Source organism: Quercus lobata, chromosome 8 (assembly GCF_001633185.2).
Source record: "Quercus lobata isolate SW786 chromosome 8, ValleyOak3.0 Primary Assembly, whole genome shotgun sequence".
Classification (NCBI taxonomy): Eukaryota; Viridiplantae; Streptophyta; class Magnoliopsida; order Fagales; family Fagaceae; genus Quercus; species Quercus lobata.
In genome coordinates, this window is record NC_044911.1 from 51,308,680 (window position 1) to 51,328,031 (window position 19,352).

General features: G+C 39.2%; 1 protein-coding gene and 1 pseudogene across 1 annotated transcript; both read right to left on the reverse strand.

Annotated features, from left to right (window-relative positions):
- Nucleotides 1-3,129: 3,129 nt before the first annotated feature.
- LOC115954769 (glyoxylate/hydroxypyruvate reductase HPR3-like) lies at nucleotides 3,130-4,663 on the reverse strand. Its single transcript, XM_031072700.1, has 2 exons — nucleotides 4,172-4,663; nucleotides 3,130-3,658 (listed from the first exon to the last, which is right to left on the reverse strand). The coding sequence occupies exons 1-2, from the start codon at nucleotides 4,661-4,663 to the stop codon at nucleotides 3,134-3,136; spliced, it is 1,017 nt and encodes a 338-aa protein (XP_030928560.1). The 3' UTR covers nucleotides 3,130-3,133.
- A 1,934-nt stretch (nucleotides 4,664-6,597) lies between these two features.
- LOC115954739 overlaps nucleotides 6,598-19,352 on the reverse strand; it is a 21,188-nt pseudogene continuing 8,433 nt past the window's right edge.

The following is a 19,352-nucleotide window of genomic DNA, read 5'->3' on the forward strand; positions in this document are numbered from 1 at the left end:
TCAATAAAAGCTAGCAAGCCTAGGTTTTTTTTTTTTTTTTTTTTTTGAGAAGCTAGTTGCTAGCCTAGCTTCAGTGCTTGCCAAATCAATTCCCATCAGACAAGACAAAAGGTCCTCCACATGTTACACAACAGTCAACACAAAGGCAAGGTTGTCAAGTGACTCAAGAGTCAAGACAAGTAGACCACCACTAAAAAAAAATAATTAAAAAAAAAAAAAAAACTCATTCAGCTAAGCAATGTTACAATGCACAAACAAATCAAGCAATGTTACAATGCACAAAGCCACAAATGGCAAACATGAAAAAGTTGAGTCAAACCAAACCAGTGAACCACAAAGCTTCATTTCCCAGTTCAGCAGTACTGAATCTGTTACCAACGTTAAGTAGATTGAGATTAATGTGTAATTCTTATAAATATTAACTTATTCTTCTTTACTTAATATGTTATTTTTATTTTTAAATATTTTTTTGTTTAGTTTATCTTTCTAAGTAATCTAACTTTACTATTATTTTAAATGCAACAAGAACATGTGCACTTAAGAAGACCGATAACTTGCTACTTTGCTAGCTTACTTGTTTTGTTTGTTTTAATATATATCTCTTTTTGAAGATGTAAACTTGTAATTATATGCATTTTGACAGTGAACTATTAACATTGAAGACTTTTTCTATCATGAATTTATGACTATAAATAATTTTTATCATGCTCAAAACTATCAGAATTGGAAGGATATTAACAAGTGGCATTAAGTGCAATTCATTTGCTTGATTGATTTTATTCATTCTCTCTAAACAAATTGTCATTGATTTGTTTTTGTAATTGAAGAAAAAAACAAAAAGCTTGTTTGAAAAATACAAGTAAACCCGACCTGACTCGACCCGCAACCCGTTTAAAAATGACTCGTTTTGACTCGCGACCCGTTTGACCCGCAAACTCGATTGACCCAACCCGCCCGTTTTGCCACGTCTACCTACACATTACCTCAGATTCAAAAAGAAATTCTACATGTTATTTTAACCAAAGTGAAGAAGACAATTAGGGAAGAAATTGGCGATGCAAAGTTTTGCATATTGGTTGATGAAGCTCGTGATGAGTCCATGAAAGAGCAAATGGCCGTGGTTTTAAGATATGTTGATATAGATGGCTTTGTGCAAGAACGATTTTATGGGGTTGTTCATGTTGTTAACACTGCAGCAGTGACCCTTAAAAATGAGATATATTATTTGTTCTCTAATCATTGCTTAGATATCCAAAACATTTAAGGGCAAGGATATGATAGTGCAAGCAACATGCGGGGTGAGTGGAATGGATTACAAGCTTTGATTTTGAATGATTGTCCATATGCTTACTACATTCATTGTTTTGCACACCGCTTACAATTGGCATTTGTAGGAGCATCAAAAGCAATTGTCCTTCTTAATAGATTTTTCACTAAATTGATTTTGGTTATCAATAATATTCGTGCTTCATGTAAACATATTAAGCAATTAAAAATTGCTAGAGCTTCTGACATTGCATATTTAATTGATATTGAAGAGCTTGAGATTGAGAAAAGACTTAATCAGATGATCACTTTACAGTGACTTGGAGATACTCGTTGGGGTTCGCATTATAAATCGGTTTCTAACTTGATAAAGTTGTTTAGCCCAACATGTGAAGTTCTACTGAAAATCATGGATGAAGGAAATTCTTTACAAAAAGTAGAAGCAGAGTCCACTTATGAGGTATGAATTTCATTTGAATTTGTCTTCATTTTGCATTTTGTTAATGAAACTATGGGGATCACTGATAAACTTTGTCAAGTTTTGCAAAACCAATCACAAGACATTTTAAATGCTACGCATTTAGTTTCATCCACTAAAAAACTTATTCAACAATTTAGAGATGAGAAATGGGATGACTTACTAGCTACTGTGATATCATTTTGTAAGGATCATGGTATAGATGTTCCTGATATGAATGTTCGTTATGTTACAAGATTTGGTCGATCTCGTCATCAACAAGAGGACTTTAGAAATGAGCATTATTATAAAGTAGATATTTTTAATGCATGAATAGATTCTCAATTACAGGAACTAAATCATCGATTTAGTGAGCATGCCATGGAGTTACTCACGCTTAGCTTAGCTCTAGACCTTCGAGAGGCATATGAATTTTTTCGAACCAGTAATATTTGTTCATTGGTAGATAATTTTTATCCAATAGATTTCCCAGATGATGAAAAAAATGATTTGAAAAAGGATCTTAATCTTTATAAGTATGATGTAGTTTAGCATTCAGGGTTCAAGAATTTGAAAAATATTTCTAAATTGTGCCAATGAATGGTGAGAACTAGAAAATTAGAATACTATCTACTTATTTATAGAGTGGTCAAGCTTGTACTTACTCTTCCCGTTTCTACTGCAACTGCAGAGCGAGCATTTTCAGCTATGAATGTTATCAAAACTGACCTTCACAACAAAATGGAAGATGAGTTTTTGTCAGACGCTATGATATTATTCATTGAAAGGGACATTGCTGTGACAATTAGTATGGATTCAATCATAGATGATTTCAAAATTTTAAAAAGATGGCAAGTTCCATTTTCATAAATAATTGCATTGTAATATCTTAAAAAACAATAATTTTGTGTATTTTTCTTTGTTGATGGTTTATTAAATGGATGTTTATTTGGAGTTTCAAATTTTTTTATTTTTTATTTTTTTTGTTTATACTTCTGCCCCCTAACTCCAAGTTCTGACTCCATCCCTAATCTAATTTATAATTATTTACAATTTGCTATCTAAGATTTGTTGTAAAAATATTAAAAAAATGTTGTGAATGTAACATTACTCATTCTCTGGGTTGTCACTACCTAAGCATTGTGTACGCCAAAGCCTTGGCTGCATGCCCACGCAGGGCATGCCAGGGCCTTGGCTGCGTGCCCACATTGGGCTGCCATGGCCTAGGCAGCGTGCACTCCATAGCCTTGGCTGCATGATTAATGAAAGAAAAAATGCAATAGTTAACAGATGGTGTTACCAAAATATATATAGCTTTATTTTTAAGAGAAAATCAGTTTGCCCAAAACACACAGCTTTCGACAGAACCTTTTGAAAACAATGAAAAAACTACCCGCAAACAAAATCCATTCAATCATTCATGACTGGAGATATTAGGGGTTTATTTGAAAAGGATGCTTCCAAATTAGCCACCAAAAGTTCACATAAAGCCTTGGAAGATTCAGAAGTAAGGGATGCTTGGTGGGGTGACAGCACAACATTATCCAATGCAAAGAGCTCTTTAGGAACATCAGGCTCATTCTCAAACACATCCAAGCCAGCACCTCCTATCTCACCTTGCACCAAACACCACACCATTACCTTCTCATCGAGAATAACCCCTCTTCCAACATTGATTAGGACTCCCTTTTTACCCAATGCCAACATGACTTCCTTGTTAATCATGTGGCGGGTTTGATCATTTAATTCACAACAAATGACAAGGGCATCACTGTTGGCTGCAAGCTCAACAACATTGGAATAGAAAGGGTATGAAACAAATGGTTTTTCCTTCCTTGAGTTGTACAAAATTATACACCCAAATGCCTCAAGCCTTTTCGCAACTTCTAAGCCAATGCTTCCCAGTCCAACAATCCCAACTCGCTTGCCTCCCAACTGGAATCATCAATTATATCATTAAATATTAGATTATATAATTAAAAGGAATCATATAATCATTAATAAGTTGTTAATTTTTACAGATTTGTAAGTGCTAAAAAAAATTATAAATAATTGCTTCAACTTTCAACATGCACAGCAAATTATGATTTTGTAGCCTCCAATATATATCTCTTTCCAAACCCAACACCCAAAAAATCATTTTTAATTTTACTTTTTCATAATTCAATAGTTATGATAATATGGGATTTAAACCGTCAAGTAGTTATAAGTAACGCTTTTGGCCCAAAAAATAAATTTAGAATTACAATAGAAAATTTTCAAATTTTACCATGAAAATTTTATAGACAATAATCTCACTAATAGTAAAAAAAGTAATTTAACATTTATTTGTACTACCAATCATCATAATTTGTAGGAAGTCAAACAATTTTCATAAAATAAATAAATCGTGTAGAGAATAAAAAGAAAGATACTTATAAAAATAAAAAGAGTAAAAAGAAAGATGACCTTGGAACCAAGAGGATAATCGCCTGTGCTAGCCCAAAGGCCTTGCCTAACATACCGATCAGCAGCCGAAATCTTTCTAAGCAAATCAATCAACAAGCCCACGGCCACATCGGCCACATCTTCAGAATTCAAGTTCCCAGCATTAGCTACACGGATTCCACGGCTGCGGCACTCGTCCAAGTCAATGTGATTGAGGCCTGCGCTGGGTGTGACGATGAGGCGCAGCGAGGGAAGCAAACAGTGGACACAAGCGGTGACTGGGTAGCTGACGGTGGAGAGCATGGCTTGGACAGAGTTTGCATGGGTGGTCAAGAACTGGTCTAGAGGAAGTGGCGACTCCCATGCTTTCAAGAACTGGAACTTGTGGGAGTACTGAGATTGGAAGTTTGAGAAGGATAGAGGTGGGCGGATGACCAATACTTGGGGTAAGTCTTGAGGTTGGTGATGAAGATGAGCATGAGCATGAACATCATCACCATCATTATGTGCCATATATATGTATTTTTGTAGGATTTTGATCCTCTGTAGTCTGTGTGATTGATCTTGATCTTGCCTAATTTATATTTCAAAGGGTAATTTGCTTTTACTTTACAGAACCCAAAAAATATACTAAACAATAAAAAGCACTATTCATTAAATTAATCAATCAAAAGAGAATAACCTTACCGTTATTCTCTTTTGATATCTCCCCATCTGATGTGATTTCTTCTTTTGTGCATTGTGATGTAAATGGGGAGAGCTTTTGTAGTCTTATTGCCACTAATTTAGCCATTTTGGTATAGTTTAATGAAATTTCCCTTTAACCAAATAAAATAAAATAAAATAAATAACCTTAACGTTGTTTGCTGGGCGCTTCTTCTTTTTTTTTTTCTTTTTTTTCCGTAGTATCTTGGTCACTTAAAAACGATACTATGCATTGAAAATTTTTTCCTTCTCACATGGGTTGGATTCCTTATGCATTGGACCATATATATATATATATAAAAAGTCAACTTCCATATAAGAGGGAAGAAACATACATTGATGCACGGTATACCTCCTTAAAAACCCCAACCATCTTATCCCTCCATGTTTGAAGATGTTAATGGGCCAGTTTCCCTCAGGCCTCTGCCTCCTTTTGTAATAAAGTCTCACTTTTACTTACCCAAAATAACAATAATAATAATAATAATAATACAACAAAACTACTAGCCTACTACACGAGAAATTATTGGTTCCTTCGGGAGGACCTCTAGCCAGCCAATAGAAAAGTGTCACGTGGCCATTTTTTTATATTCAACTCCACATCAGCACTAACCCATTACCTTAACTCTAGTTAGCAACTAAAACCAAGGTTAAAACTAAAACGAACTTAGCAACCCAAACCTTCTCACCGTGTTAACCCAAAATCAATTTTGCAGCATCAACAACAACATTCAAATGCAAAACCATGAAACCCAACAACTAAAAGCCTCACAATTACAATCTAGAGTTAAAAACTAGGACTTAGGATATTAACCTCCCCACATTACAAATTCAAAAAAACTTAAAACATCTGTATGCCTTCATCTCATCAACCACATCCCTATTAAGATCGAATGGGCATGAGTCTTAAAACCAAAACCCAAAATTCCCATGACCACCAAATTCGATACCAAAATCGATCAGAGCTTGTGGGCTTTGGGTCCTATCTTTGCTTCTTAGCAAAGATGCTGGTTGAGAGAGATTTCAACCTTATCGGGATGAAGGTAGACCTTGTCGTGAAAGAGAAGAATGACGCTGGCTTCGTCGAGAACCTGAGCGAAAGCGGCGGCCTCTTCGTTCGATCAAGCATTGCCCATCCTCTCGCACGCTTGAATGAGCTCAGAGTATCCAATAACCTCTTTGCCTTCCATACCAAGCTTTCTCTTCAACGCTTCCATGTTCACCAATCTCATCAGCCTTCTCACCTCCGTGAACGACATCGCACTATTTTTATCTCTGTCTTTATCATTATTGTTGTCGTTGTTGTCGCTGTCGCTGATGTAGTAGCCACGGTTTAACACTTCTTTGAATTTCAATTTCATACAGAAAGAGGGGGAATTTCTTCTCTAGAGAGATATTGGGGAAATGGAGCTAGAGGGTCTGAGGGAGAGAGAAAGAAAGAGGCAGATGTGTTTGAGAGAAATTTTGATTTTGGCTTTGATTTTGTGTTTTTGGCTGTGGGTAGGTGGATCTGAGTTTTAACCTTGGTTTGGTTAGTGCAATGGGTATATGTTACTTGTGTCTCACATATACCCGTTGCAGGGTGTAACTTCTCCTACTACACAAGCTGCAATGCAACATAATAATTAAAGTGTATTGATTCTCTCACACATGATATTAATGTACATTATGTAAATATCACTCATTTCATAATTTAAATGTGGATAATACAGACGTTGTGTGTGAGAAGAATTACCGATTATTTAATCATCCATGACCTGAGAAAGTAAGAGTTTGTTGGAGAAGAATGCTTCCAAATTCCCTACCGCAATTTCACGCATACTCGTGAGGGTCTCATGAGTAAATGCATCTCTATGTAGCGACAACACGACATTATCGAAGGCAAAGAGCTCTTTAGGAACATTAGGCTCATTCTCAAATACATCCAAACCAGCACCTCCAATGTCGCCCTGCACCAAACACTGCACCATTTCCTTCTCATCAATAATAGCTCCTCGTCCAACGTTGATGATGACTCCCTCTTTTCCCAATGCCAATAAGACCTCCTTGTTAATCAGGTGGTGGGTTTGATCACTTAAGCAGTTAAGCCACCACAAATGACAAGGGCATCGCTGTTAGCTGAGAGTTCAACAACATTGGAATAGAAAGGGTATGAAAATGACTGTTTCTGCTTCCTTGAGTTGTACGAGATACTGCAGCCAAAGGCCTCAAGCCTTTTAGCAACTTCTTGGCCAATGCTCCAACAATCCCAATTCGTTTGCCTTTCAACTGTAATCATCAACATTTATTCTTGCATTAGACTACGTACAGATATATATCAATAATCGGAAAGGTGATTGACATTATACTATGCACATCCCTAACACTGGCCCATTGCAAGCCAAAATCATAAGAAACGCAAAGCAAGGTTTCCAATGTGATCTTTTCATGATTTGTTTGTATTACAGACGTAATAGGAAATAAAATATAGTCCTTCTATTGGATTACTTGTAATACTAGCCGCATTACGTGTGTGTTTAAAGGGTGTTATTATTATTATTATTATAATAAAAATAACATTTTTATTGTCAGCAGTTTTAGTTTAAGTATAAAATGAGTAGATTTCATTTAAGTCAAATTGGTAAAATCTCTTGTTATTAAATAAAGGATTTGGTTTCCACTAACACTAAAAACCAATTGGTCCTATCAAAAAAAAAAAAAAAAACCAATTGGTATTTCAATGTTTTTTTATACCCAACGGCATGCCACCATTACCTTTAAACTGTCTTGGTCACTTCATTCACTTTTGAGTGTTAACAAATGCTTAGTTACTTTATTAATTACAAGTACCATGCATTCAAATATGAACTGTTAACAAATTAAGGAACAACTTGTGTTTTTGTGTTTATCAACCCGCTTTGACCTAGCGCTTTCCCCGCTTAAGAACTAAACTGTTTAAAGACATAAATCATCACTACACCTAGGGGTGGAACCACAAGTATTCTACTTCCAAAAAAAAAAAAATTATATATATAAACATGTGAGGAATTTGGCTTAAAAAAAAAAAAAAAAAAAAAAAAAAAAAAAAAAAAAAAAAAGGAGGATAACACCCTCCCCTGCCCCCAAAAGAAAGTCTCATGATTGTCTTAAAAAAAGAATTAAGTAATAGGTTTAGAACAGTGGCGGAGCCAGGAATTTAGGCCAGAGGGGGCAAGATTAAAAGAGAAGATTAAAAGTAAAAAACTAATCTAAAAAAATTTAAACGTGAATATTAAGAGTATGTAATATACTTGTGAATATTTAAAAGTGACTCAATGACTTGAATGTTTTTAAAAACTCACCTTGAATGCTTTTAAAAACTCAACAGAAACTCTAATAGCTTATTTGAAAGGAGGGAGAGTAGAAGAGAGTAAAGTAGAGGGAGCGATAGTAAGTTAAATTATCTTATTTGGATTTTTTTTAAGGGAGGAGGGGGAAGGACTTGGAGGGATTCTATCTACTTCTAACCCCTCATTTTTAATTCCCCAAAATTAGAGAAATTTAGAGTGAGAGTAGAGTATAGAAATGTTTGACCAAATGAATTACTAAATTTAACTTTACCATATTAACAAAATTACAAACTATGAAAAAACTAATTAATTTCTTTCCCTTGTTTAATTTTAAAAACATACAAAAAAAAATTTTATTTTTTATTTCTTATGGAAGGTGTGCTTTATACTGTATTATATATACACTGTTTTTTTCAGAGTTCTATTAGTATTAGGCTGCTGTGATTCCTATTCCGTATAGGCATATAGCATTAGCAGTAGGTTTTTTATTTTTTAATCATTACTAGATGGGACCCATAGTTTTATATTAGAGTTATAGTAGTCTTAGAGTTTATTAGTTAAGGCCGTGAGTTCTGAAACATGTAGCAGTAAATAGAAAAGTTTTTTTGTCTTTTGTGTAGAGGGGCAAAGAATACATTTCAATGCAATGTACTGTCATTATTAGTAAAAACTTTGGGAAGTTCAGGGGGGGCACCTGCCCCCCCTCGCCCCCCCTCCCTCCGCCCCTGGTTTAGAAACAAGTTATTTTTGTTTACTAAATTTCATTTTTATTGGTAATTTATATTGAAATTGAAATTATTAAGAATTTCATACCAGATATGCATGATAATAGTTAAAATGTACTAAGAAATATCATTACCAAGATATAGCTTTGATAAGAGGTAAGATAGAAGGTTTTTATTTATTTTTTATTATATATATATATATATATATATATATATAATAAAACATACTTGCATCTTAACATAGATTCGATTCTGGCTTGGACTCCACTAAAAAAGGGGAAGTGAACGCTTACCGAACATGCATGTCTGACTCCCTTCGTTTGTTTGAAGTAAAATATTTTCTGAAATATTTTTTCTCATTTTCAAGTGTTTGTTTGCAAGTAAGATATGGTCAAACTTGTAAAATATTTTCTATTGACCATGAAATCCTTTATAAAAAGTTGTAAAATGTTTACTGTGGGGCCCAACAATTTTTGGGCCAGCTCCATTTATTCGTTGGAGCCCCAAAGGTCCAAGCCGAGGAAGGTTATGGTCCAGGCACGGTAATGCAAGTACAAAATAGCATTGGGATACAGCCGAGAATGATTCAGTCCTCGGCCTGTCCAAAGTCTCCTAGGAAGAAAGGGCAAAAATGGTATAGAAACAACTTGGGAAAAAATCTAAAATATTTGTGCCAATAGAAAAGGGTATGCTGGAAAGTGTAACGACCGGAGAAAGCTGCCCTTACTGCCATTCAATATTCTGCACCTGACAGAGCCATACTCTCCAGCCTTTTCAACCACCCCCAACCACTCTGAGTATGGGCTGATGGGACAAGTATCAGTTTTGGAATGTCGGCCCTACACGTGGACGAAGGATAAAAAAACACAGGCTAGTATAAAAGGAAAAGTAAGTAATTCGTAGAAGGGGCTGGGAAAAATGGTCAAAAATCAGAACCTCCTAGCCCGCCTCCAGGAGAAAGACTCCAGGGGCGAAGATAACTTAACCATGTATGGATATCACGAAAAACCCACCGCCTGGTGACTAAGGCCTAACCTTTCAAATCCACGCTCAACAAATGATATTGTTTGGACCTTTTTACGTGCGAACCCATCACTGCTACGGTTCGTTACGAAATCGTGTCCTTACAATTGACGCCGTCTGTGGGGAAGGCTTGTGTGTTGGCATAGGCGGTAGGTCGAGAGAGTTCCTTTGTCATTTCTAACTGACGGTTATAGAGTTCTAGTGTCAAGTTCCGCCAGGGGCTATAATTCCTGACTAGGGGCTACGCTTGGTAGCGTCAACCGCATAGATGGTTCTAGGGGCTTGGCCGAGTAGCTAATTCCCCTAAAGCCAAGGTTCCACACTTGGATGAGAAAACTGAGTTTTGGACAGAACCAAGGTATTGTATGGTCCTCGGACTCAAACCTATGGGGAAACCAACTACTTGGATGAGAAAACTGAGTTTTGGACAGAACCAAGGTATTGCATGGTCCTCGGACTCAAACCTATGGGGAAACCAACTACTTGGATGAGAAAACTGAGTTTTGGACAGAACCAAGGTATTGTATGGTCCTCGGACTCAAACCTATGGGGAAACCAACTACTTGGATGAGAAAACTGAGTTTTGGACAGAACCAAGGTATTGTATGGTCCTCGAACTCAAACCTATGGGGAAACCAACTACTTGGATGAGAAAACTGAGTTTTGGACAGAACCAAGGTATTGTATGGTCCTCGGACTCAAACCTATGGGGAAACCAACTACTTGGATGAGAAAACTGAGTTTTGGACAGAACCAAGGTATTGTATGGTCCTCGGACTCAAACCTATGGGGAAACCAACTACTTGGATGAGAAAACTGAGTTTTGGACAGAACCAAGGTATTGTATGGTCCTCGGACTCAAACCTATGGGGAATCCAACTACTTGGATGAGAAAACTGAGTTTTGGACAGAACCAAGGTATTGTATGGTCCTCGGACTCAAACCTATGGGGAAACCAACTACTTGGATGAGAAAACTGAGTTTTGGACAGAATCAAGGTATTGTATGGTCCTCGGACTCAAACCTATGGGGAAACCAACTACTTGGATGAGAAAACTGAGTTTTGGACAGAACCAAGGTATTGTATGGTCCTCGGACTCAAACCTATGGGGAATCCAACTACTTGGATGAGAAAACTGAGTTTTGGACAGAACCAAGGTATTGTATGGTCCTCGGATCAAACCTATGGGGAAACCAACTACTTGGATGAGAAAACTGAGTTTTGGACAGAACCAAGGTATTGTATGGTCCTCGGACTCAAACCTATGGGGAATCCAACTACTTGGATGAGAAAACTGAGTTTTGGACAGAACCAAGGTATTGTATGGTCCTCGGACTCAAACCTATGGGGAAACCAACTACTTGGATGAGAAAACTGAGTTTTGGCCAGAATCAAGGTATTGTATGGTCCTCGGACTCAAACCTATGGGGAATCCAACTACTTGGATGAGAAAATTGAGTTTTGGACAGAATCAAGGTATTGTATGGTCCTCAGACTCAAACCTATGAGGAAACCAACTACTTGGATGAGAAAACTGAGTTTTGGACAGAACCAAGGTATTGTATGGTCCTCAGACTCAAACCTATGAGGAAACCAACTACTTGGATGAGAAAACTGAGTTTTGGACAGAACCAAGGTATTGTATGGTCCTCGGACTCAAACCTATGGGGAAACCAACTACTTGGATGAGAAAACCGAGTTTTGGACAGAACCAAGGTATTGTATGGTCCTCAGACTCAAACCTATGGGGAATCCAACTACTTGGATGAGAAAACTGAGTTTTGGACAGAACCAAGGTATTGTATGGTCCTCGGACTCAAACCTATGGGAAACCAACTACTTGGATGAGAAAACTGAGTTTTGGACAGAACCAAGGTATTGTATGGTCCTCGGACTCAAACCTATGGGGAACCAACTACTTGGATGAGAAAACTGAGTTTTGGACAGAACCAAGGTATTGTATGGTCCTCGGACTCAAACCTATGGGGAATCCAACTACTTGGATGAGAAAACTGAGTTTTGGACAGAACCAAGGTATTGTATGGTCCTCGGACTCAAACCTATGGGGAAACCAACTACTTGGATGAGAAAACTGAGTTTTGGACAGAACCAAGGTATTGTATGGTCCTCGGACTCAAACCTATGGGGAAACCAACTACTTGGATGAGAAAACTGAGTTTTGGACAGAACCAAGGTATTGTATGGTCCTCAGACTCAAACCTATGGGGAATCCAACTACTTGGATGAGAAAACTGAGTTTTGGACAGAACCAAGGTATTGTATGGTCCTCGGACTCAAACCTATGGGGAAACCAACTACTTGGATGAGAAAACTGAGTTTTGGACAGAACCAAGGTATTGTATGGTCCTCGGACTCAAACCTATGGGGAAACCAACTACTTGGATGAGAAAACTGAGTTTTGGACAGAACCAAGGTATTGTATGGTCCTCGGACTCAAACCTATGGGGAATCCAACTACTTGGATGAGAAAACTGAGTTTTGGACAGAACCAAGGTATTGTATGGTCCTCGGATTCAAACCTATGGGGAAACCAACTACTTGGATGAGAAAACCGAGTTTTGGACAGAACCAAGGTATTGTATGGTCCTCGGACTCAAACCTATGGGGAAACCAACTACTTGGATGAGAAAACTGAGTTTTGGACAGAACCAAGGTATTGTATGGTCCTCGGACTCAAACCTATGGGGAAACCAACTACTTGGATGAGAAAACTGAGTTTTGGACAGAACCAAGGTATTGTATGGTCCTCGGACTCAAACCTATGGGGAATCCAACTACTTGGATGAGAAAACTGAGTTTTGGACAGAACCAAGGTATTGTATGGTCCTCGGACTCAAACCTATGGGGAATCCAACTACATGGATGAGAAAACTGAGTTTTGGACAGAACCAAGGTATTGTATGGTCCTCGGACAAACCTATAGGGAAACCAACTACTTGGATGAGAAAACTGAGTTTTGGACAGAACCAAGGTATTGTATGGTCCTCGGTCTCAAACCTATGGGGAAACCAACTACTTGGATGAGAAAACTGAGTTTTGGACAGAACCAAGATATTGTATGGTCCTCAGACTCAAACCTATGGGGAATCCAACTACTTGGACGAGAAAACTGAGTTTTGGACAGAACCAAGGTATTGTATGGTCCTCGGACTCAAACCTATGGGGAAACCAACTACTTGGATGAGAAAACTGAGTTTTGGACAGAACCAAGGTATTGTATGGTCCTCGGACTCAAACCTATGGGGAATCCAACTACTTGGATGAGAAAACTGAGTTTTGGATAGAACCAAGGTATTGTATGGTTCTCGGACTCAAACCTATGGGGAAACCAACTACTTGGATGAGAAAACTGAGTTTTGGACAGAACCAAGGTATTGTATGGTCCTCGGATCAAACCTATGGGGAAACCAACTACTTGGATGAGAGTTTTGGACAGAACCAAGGTATTGTATGGTCCTCGGACTCAAACCTATGGGGAATCCAACTACTTGGATGAGAAAACTGAGTTTTGGACAGAACCAAGGTATTGTATGGTCCTCAGACTCAAACCTATGGGGAAACCAACTACTTGGATGAGAAAACTGAGTTTTGGACAGAACCAAGGTATTGTATGGTCCTCGGACTCAAACCTATGGGGAAACCAACTACTTGGATGAGAAAACCGAGTTTTGGACAGAACCAAGGTATTGTATGGTCCTCAGACTCAAACCTATGGGGAATCCAACTACTTGGATGAGAAAACTGAGTTTTGGACAGAACCAAGGTATTGTATGGTCCTCGGACTCAAACCTATGGGGAAACCAACTACTTGGATGAGAAAACTGAGTTTTGGACAGAACCAAGGTATTGTATGGTCCTCGGACTCAAACCTATGGGGAATCCAACTACTTGGATGAGAAAACTGAGTTTTGGACAGAACCAAGGTATTGTATGGTCCTCGGACTCAAACCTATGGGGAATCCAACTACATGGATGAGAAAACTGAGTTTTGGACAGAACCAAGGTATTGTATGGTCCTCGGACTCAAACCTATAGGGAAACCAACTACTTGGATGAGAAAACTGAGTTTTGGACAGAATCAAGGTATTGTATGGTCCTCGGTCTCAAACCTATGGGGAATCCAACTACTGGATGAGAAAATGAGTTTTGGACAGAACAAGGTATTGTATGGTCCTCGGACTCAAACCTATGGGGAAACCAACTACTTGGATGAGAAAACTGAGTTTTGGACAGAACCAAGGTATTGTATGGTCCTCGGATTCAAACCTATTGGGGAAACCAACTACTTGGATGAGAAAACCGAGTTTTGGACAGAACCAAGGTATTGTATGGTCCTCGGACTCAAACCTATGGGGAATCCAACTACTTGGATGAGAAAACTGAGTTTTGGACAGAACCAAGGTATTGTATGGTCCTCGGACTCAAACCTATGGGGAAACCAACTACTTGGATGAGAAAACTGAGTTTTGGACAGAACAAGGTATTGTATGGTCCTCGGACTCAAACCTATGGGGAATCCAACTACTTGGATGAGAAAACTGAGTTTTGGACAGAACCAAGATATTGTATGGTCCTCAGACTCAAACCTATGGGGAATCCAACTACTTGGACGAGAAAACTGAGTTTTGGACAGAACCAAGGTATTGTATGGTCCTCGGACTCAAACCTATGGGGAAACCAACTACTTGGATGAGAAAACTGAGTTTTGGACAGAACCAAGGTATTGTATGGTCCTCGGACTCAAACCTATGGGGAAACCAACTACTTGGATAAGAAAACTGAGTTTTGGACAGAACCAAGGTATTGTATGGTCCTCGGACTCAAACCTATGGGGAATCCAACTACTTGGATGAGAAAACTAAGTTTTGGACAGAACCAAGGTATTGTATGGTCCTCGGATTCAAACCTATGGGGAAACCAACTACTTGGATGAGAAAACCGAGTTTTGGACAGAACCAAGGTATTGTATGGTCCTCAGACTCAAACCTATGGGGAATCCAACTACTTGGATGAGAAAACTGAGTTTTGGACAGAACCAAGGTATTGTATGGTCCTCGGACTCAAACCTATGGGGAAACCAACTACTTGGATGAGAAAACTGAGTTTTGGACAGAACCAAGGTATTGTATGGTCCTCGGACTCAAACCTATGGGGAATCCAACTACTTGGATGAGAAAACTGAGTTTTGGACAGAACCAAGGTATTGTATGGTCCTCGGACTCAAACCTATGGGGAAACCAACTACTTGGATGAGAAAACTGAGTTTTGGACAGAACCAAGGTATTGTATGGTCCTCGGACTCAAACCTATGGGGAATCCAACTACTTGGATGAGAAAACTGAGTTTTGGACAGAACCAAGGTATTGTATGGTTCTCGGACTCAAACCTATGGGGAAACCAACTACTTGGATGAGAAAACTGAGTTTTGGACAGAATCAAGGTATTGTATGGTCCTCGGACTCAAACCTATGGGGAATCCAACTACTTGGATGAGAAAACTGAGTTTTGGACAGAACCAAGGTATTGTATGGTCCTCAGACTCAAACCTATGGGGAAACCAACTACTTGGATGAGAAAACTGAGTTTTGGACAGAACCAAGGTATTGTATGGTCCTCGGACTCAAACCTATGGGGAAACCAACTACTTGGATGAGAAAACTGAGTTTTGGACAGAACCAAGGTATTGTATGGTCCTCGGACTCAAACCTATGGGGAATCCAACTACTTGGATGAGAAAACGAGTTATGGAGCGAGAACCAAGGTAATATGTAAGGTCCCGGACTCCAACCTATGGGGAAACCAACTACTTGGAGAATGAGAAAACTAGTTGGACACAACCAAGGTAATTCGTATGGTCCCTCGGACTCAAACCTATGAGGAATCCGAACTACTTGGATGAGAAAACTGAGTTTTGGACAGAACCAAGGTATTGTATGGTCCTCGGACTCAAACCTATGGGGAATCCAACTACTTGGATGAGAAAACTGAGTTTTGGACAGAACCAAGGTATTGTATGGTCCTCGGACTCAAACCTATGGGGAATCCAACTACTTGGATGAGAAAACTGAGTTTTGGACAGAACCAAGGTATTGTATGGTGCTCGGACACAAACCTATGAGGAAACCAACTACTTGGATGAGAAAACTGAGTTTTTGACAGAACCAAGGTATTGTATGGTCCTCGGACTCAAACCTATGGGGAATTCAACTACTTGGATGAGAAAACTGAGTTTTGGACAGAACCAAGGTATTGTATGGTCCTCGGACTCAAACCTATGGGGAAACCAACTACTTGGATAAGAAAACTGAGTTTTGGACAGAACCAAGGTATTGTATGGTCCTCGGACCCAAACCTATGGGGAATCCAACTACTTGGATGAGAAAACTGAGTTTTGGACAGAACCAAGGTATTGTTGTCTCGTAACTCAATACCCTATGGGGAAACCAACTACTTGATGAAGGAAACTGAGTTTGAAACAAAACCAAGGTAATGTATGGTCCTCGGACTCAAACCATGGAACCGACTACTTGGAGGAGAAACTGAAGTTTATGGGACAGAACCAAGGTATTGTATGGTCCTCGGACTCAAACCTATGGGGAAACCAACTATTTGGATGAGAAAACTGAGTTTTGGACAGAACCAAGGTATTGTATGGTCCTCGGACTCAAACCTATGGGGAATCCAACTACATGGATGAGAAAACTGAGGTTTGGACAGAACCAACGTATTGTATCGTCCTCGGACTCAAACCTATAGGGAAACCAACTACTTGGATGAGAAAACTGAGTTTTGGACAGAACCAAGGTATTGTATGGTCCTCAGACTCAAACCTATGAGGAATCCAACTACTTGGATGAGAAAACTGAGTTTTGGACAGAACTAAGGTATTGTATGGTCCTCTGTCTCAAACCTATGGGGAAACCAACTACTTGGATGAGAAAACTGAGTTTTGGACAGAACCAAGATATTGTATGGTCCTCGGACTCAAACCTATGGGGAATCCAACTACTTGGATGAGAAAACTGAGTTTTGGACAGAACCAAGGTATTGTGTGGTCCTCAGACTCAAACCTATGTGGAAACCAACTACTTGGATGAGAAAACTGAGTTTTGGACAGAACCAAGGTATTGCATGGTCCTCGGACTCAAACCTATGGGGAAACCAACTACTTGGATGAGAAAACTGAGTTTTGGACAGAACCAAGGTATTGTATGTTCCTCGGACTCAAAACCTATGGGGAAACCAAATACTTGGATGAGGAAAACTGAGTTTTGGACAGAACCAAGGTATTGTTATGGTCCTCGGACTCAAACCTATGGGGAATCCAACTAACCTTGGATGAGAAAACTGAGTTTGGACATAACCAAGGTATTGTATGGTCCTCGGACTCAAACCTATGGGGAATCCAACTTACTGGATGAGAAAAACTGAGTTTTGGAAACAAGAAACAACGTATTGTATCGTCCTCGGACTCAAACCTATAGGGAAACCAACTACTTGGATGAGAAAAACTGAGTTGGACAGAATTCAAGGTATTGGTATTGTCCTCGGTCTCAAACCTATGGGGAGGAAACCAAACTACTTGGATTGAGAAAAACTGAGTTTTGGACCAGAACCAAGATATTGATGGTCCTCGGACTCAAACCTATAGGGAAACCAACTACTTGGATGAGAAAACTGAGTTTTGGACAGAACCAAGGTATTGTATGGTCCTCGGACTCAAACCTATGGGGAATCCAACTACTTGGATGAGAAAACTGAGTTTTGGACAGAACCAAGGTATTGTATGGTCCTCGGACTCAAACCTATGGGGAATCCAACTACATGGATGAGAAAACTGAGTTTTGGACAGAAACAACGTATTGTATCGTCCTCGGACTCAAACCTATAGGGAAACCAACTACTTGGATGAGAAAACTGAGTTTTGGACAGAATCAAGGTATTGTATGGTCCTCGGTCTCAAACCTATGGGGAAACCAACTACTTGGATGAGAAAACTGAGTTTTGGACAGAACCAAGATATTGTATGGTCCTCAGACTCAAACCTATGGGGAATCCAACTACTTGGACGAGAAAACTGAGTTTTGGACAGAACCAAGGTATTGTATGGTCCTCGGACTCAAACCTATGGGGAAACCAACTACTTGGATGAGAAAACTGAGTTTTGGACAGAACCAAGGTATTGTATGGTCCTCGGACTCAAACCTATGGGGAAACCAACTACTTGGATAAGAAAACTGAGTTTTGGACAGAACCAAGGTATTATGGTCCTCGGAATGCAAACCTATGGGGAAACCAACTACTTGGATGAGAAAACTGAGTTTTGGACAGAACCCAAAGTATTGTATGGTCCCTCGGGACTCAAAAACCTATGGCGGAATCCAACTACTGGGATTGAAGAAAACTGAGTTTGGAAGAACCAAGGTATTGTTATGGTTCTCGGACTCCAAACCTATGGGGAAACCAACTACTTGGATGAGAAAACTGAGTTTTGGACAGAACCAAGGTATTGTATGGTCCTCGGACTCAAACCTATGGGGAAACCAACTATTTGGATGAGAAAACTGAGTTTTGGACAGAATCAAGGTATTGTATGGTCCTCAGACTCAAACCTATGGGGAATCCAACTACTTGGATGAGAAAATTGAGTTTTGGACAGAACTAAGGTATTGTATGGTCCTCGGACTCAAACCTATGAGGAAACCAACTACTTGGATGAGAAAACTGAGTTTTGGACAGAACCAAGGTATTGTATGGTCCTCGGACTCAAACCTATGGGGAATCCAACTACTTGGATGAGAAAACTGAGTTTTGGACAGAATCAAGGTATTGTATGGTCCTCGGACTCAAACCTATGGGGAAACCAACTACTTGGATGAGAAAACTGAGTTTTGGACAGACCCAAGGTATTGTATGGTCCTCGGACTCAAACCTATGGGGAATCCGACTACTTGGATGAGAAAACTGAGTTTTGGACAGAACCAAGGTATTGTGTGGTCCTCAGACTCAAACCTATGGGGAAACCAACTACTTGGATGAGAAAACTGAGTTTTGGACAAAACCAAGGTATTGTATGGTCCTCGGACTCAAACCTAAGGGGAATCCAACTACTTGGATGAGAAAACTGAGTTTTGGACAGAACCAAGGTATTGTATGGTCCTCGGACTCAACCCTATGAGGAAACCAACTACTTGGATGAGAAAACTGAGTTTTTGACAGAACCAAGGTATTGTATGTCCTCGGACCCAAACCTATGGGGATCCAACTACTTGGATGAGAAAACTGAGTTATTGGACAGAACCAAGGTATTGTATGGTCCCTGGACTCAAACCTATGGGGTCCAACTTTCTTGGATGAGAAAAAAACTGGGTTTTGACAGAACCAAGGTTTGTATGGTCCTCGGACTCAATACCCTATTG

Coding starts and splice junctions, on each gene's coding strand:
- LOC115954769 (XM_031072700.1), bottom strand. CDS start 4,663: ATGGCACATAATGATGGTGATGATGTTCATGCTCATGCTCATCTTCAT. Junction 3,659..4,171: donor ATTATCCTCTTGGTTCCAAG/GTCATCTTTCTT, acceptor TGATGATTCCAG/TTGGGAGGCAAGCGAGTTGG.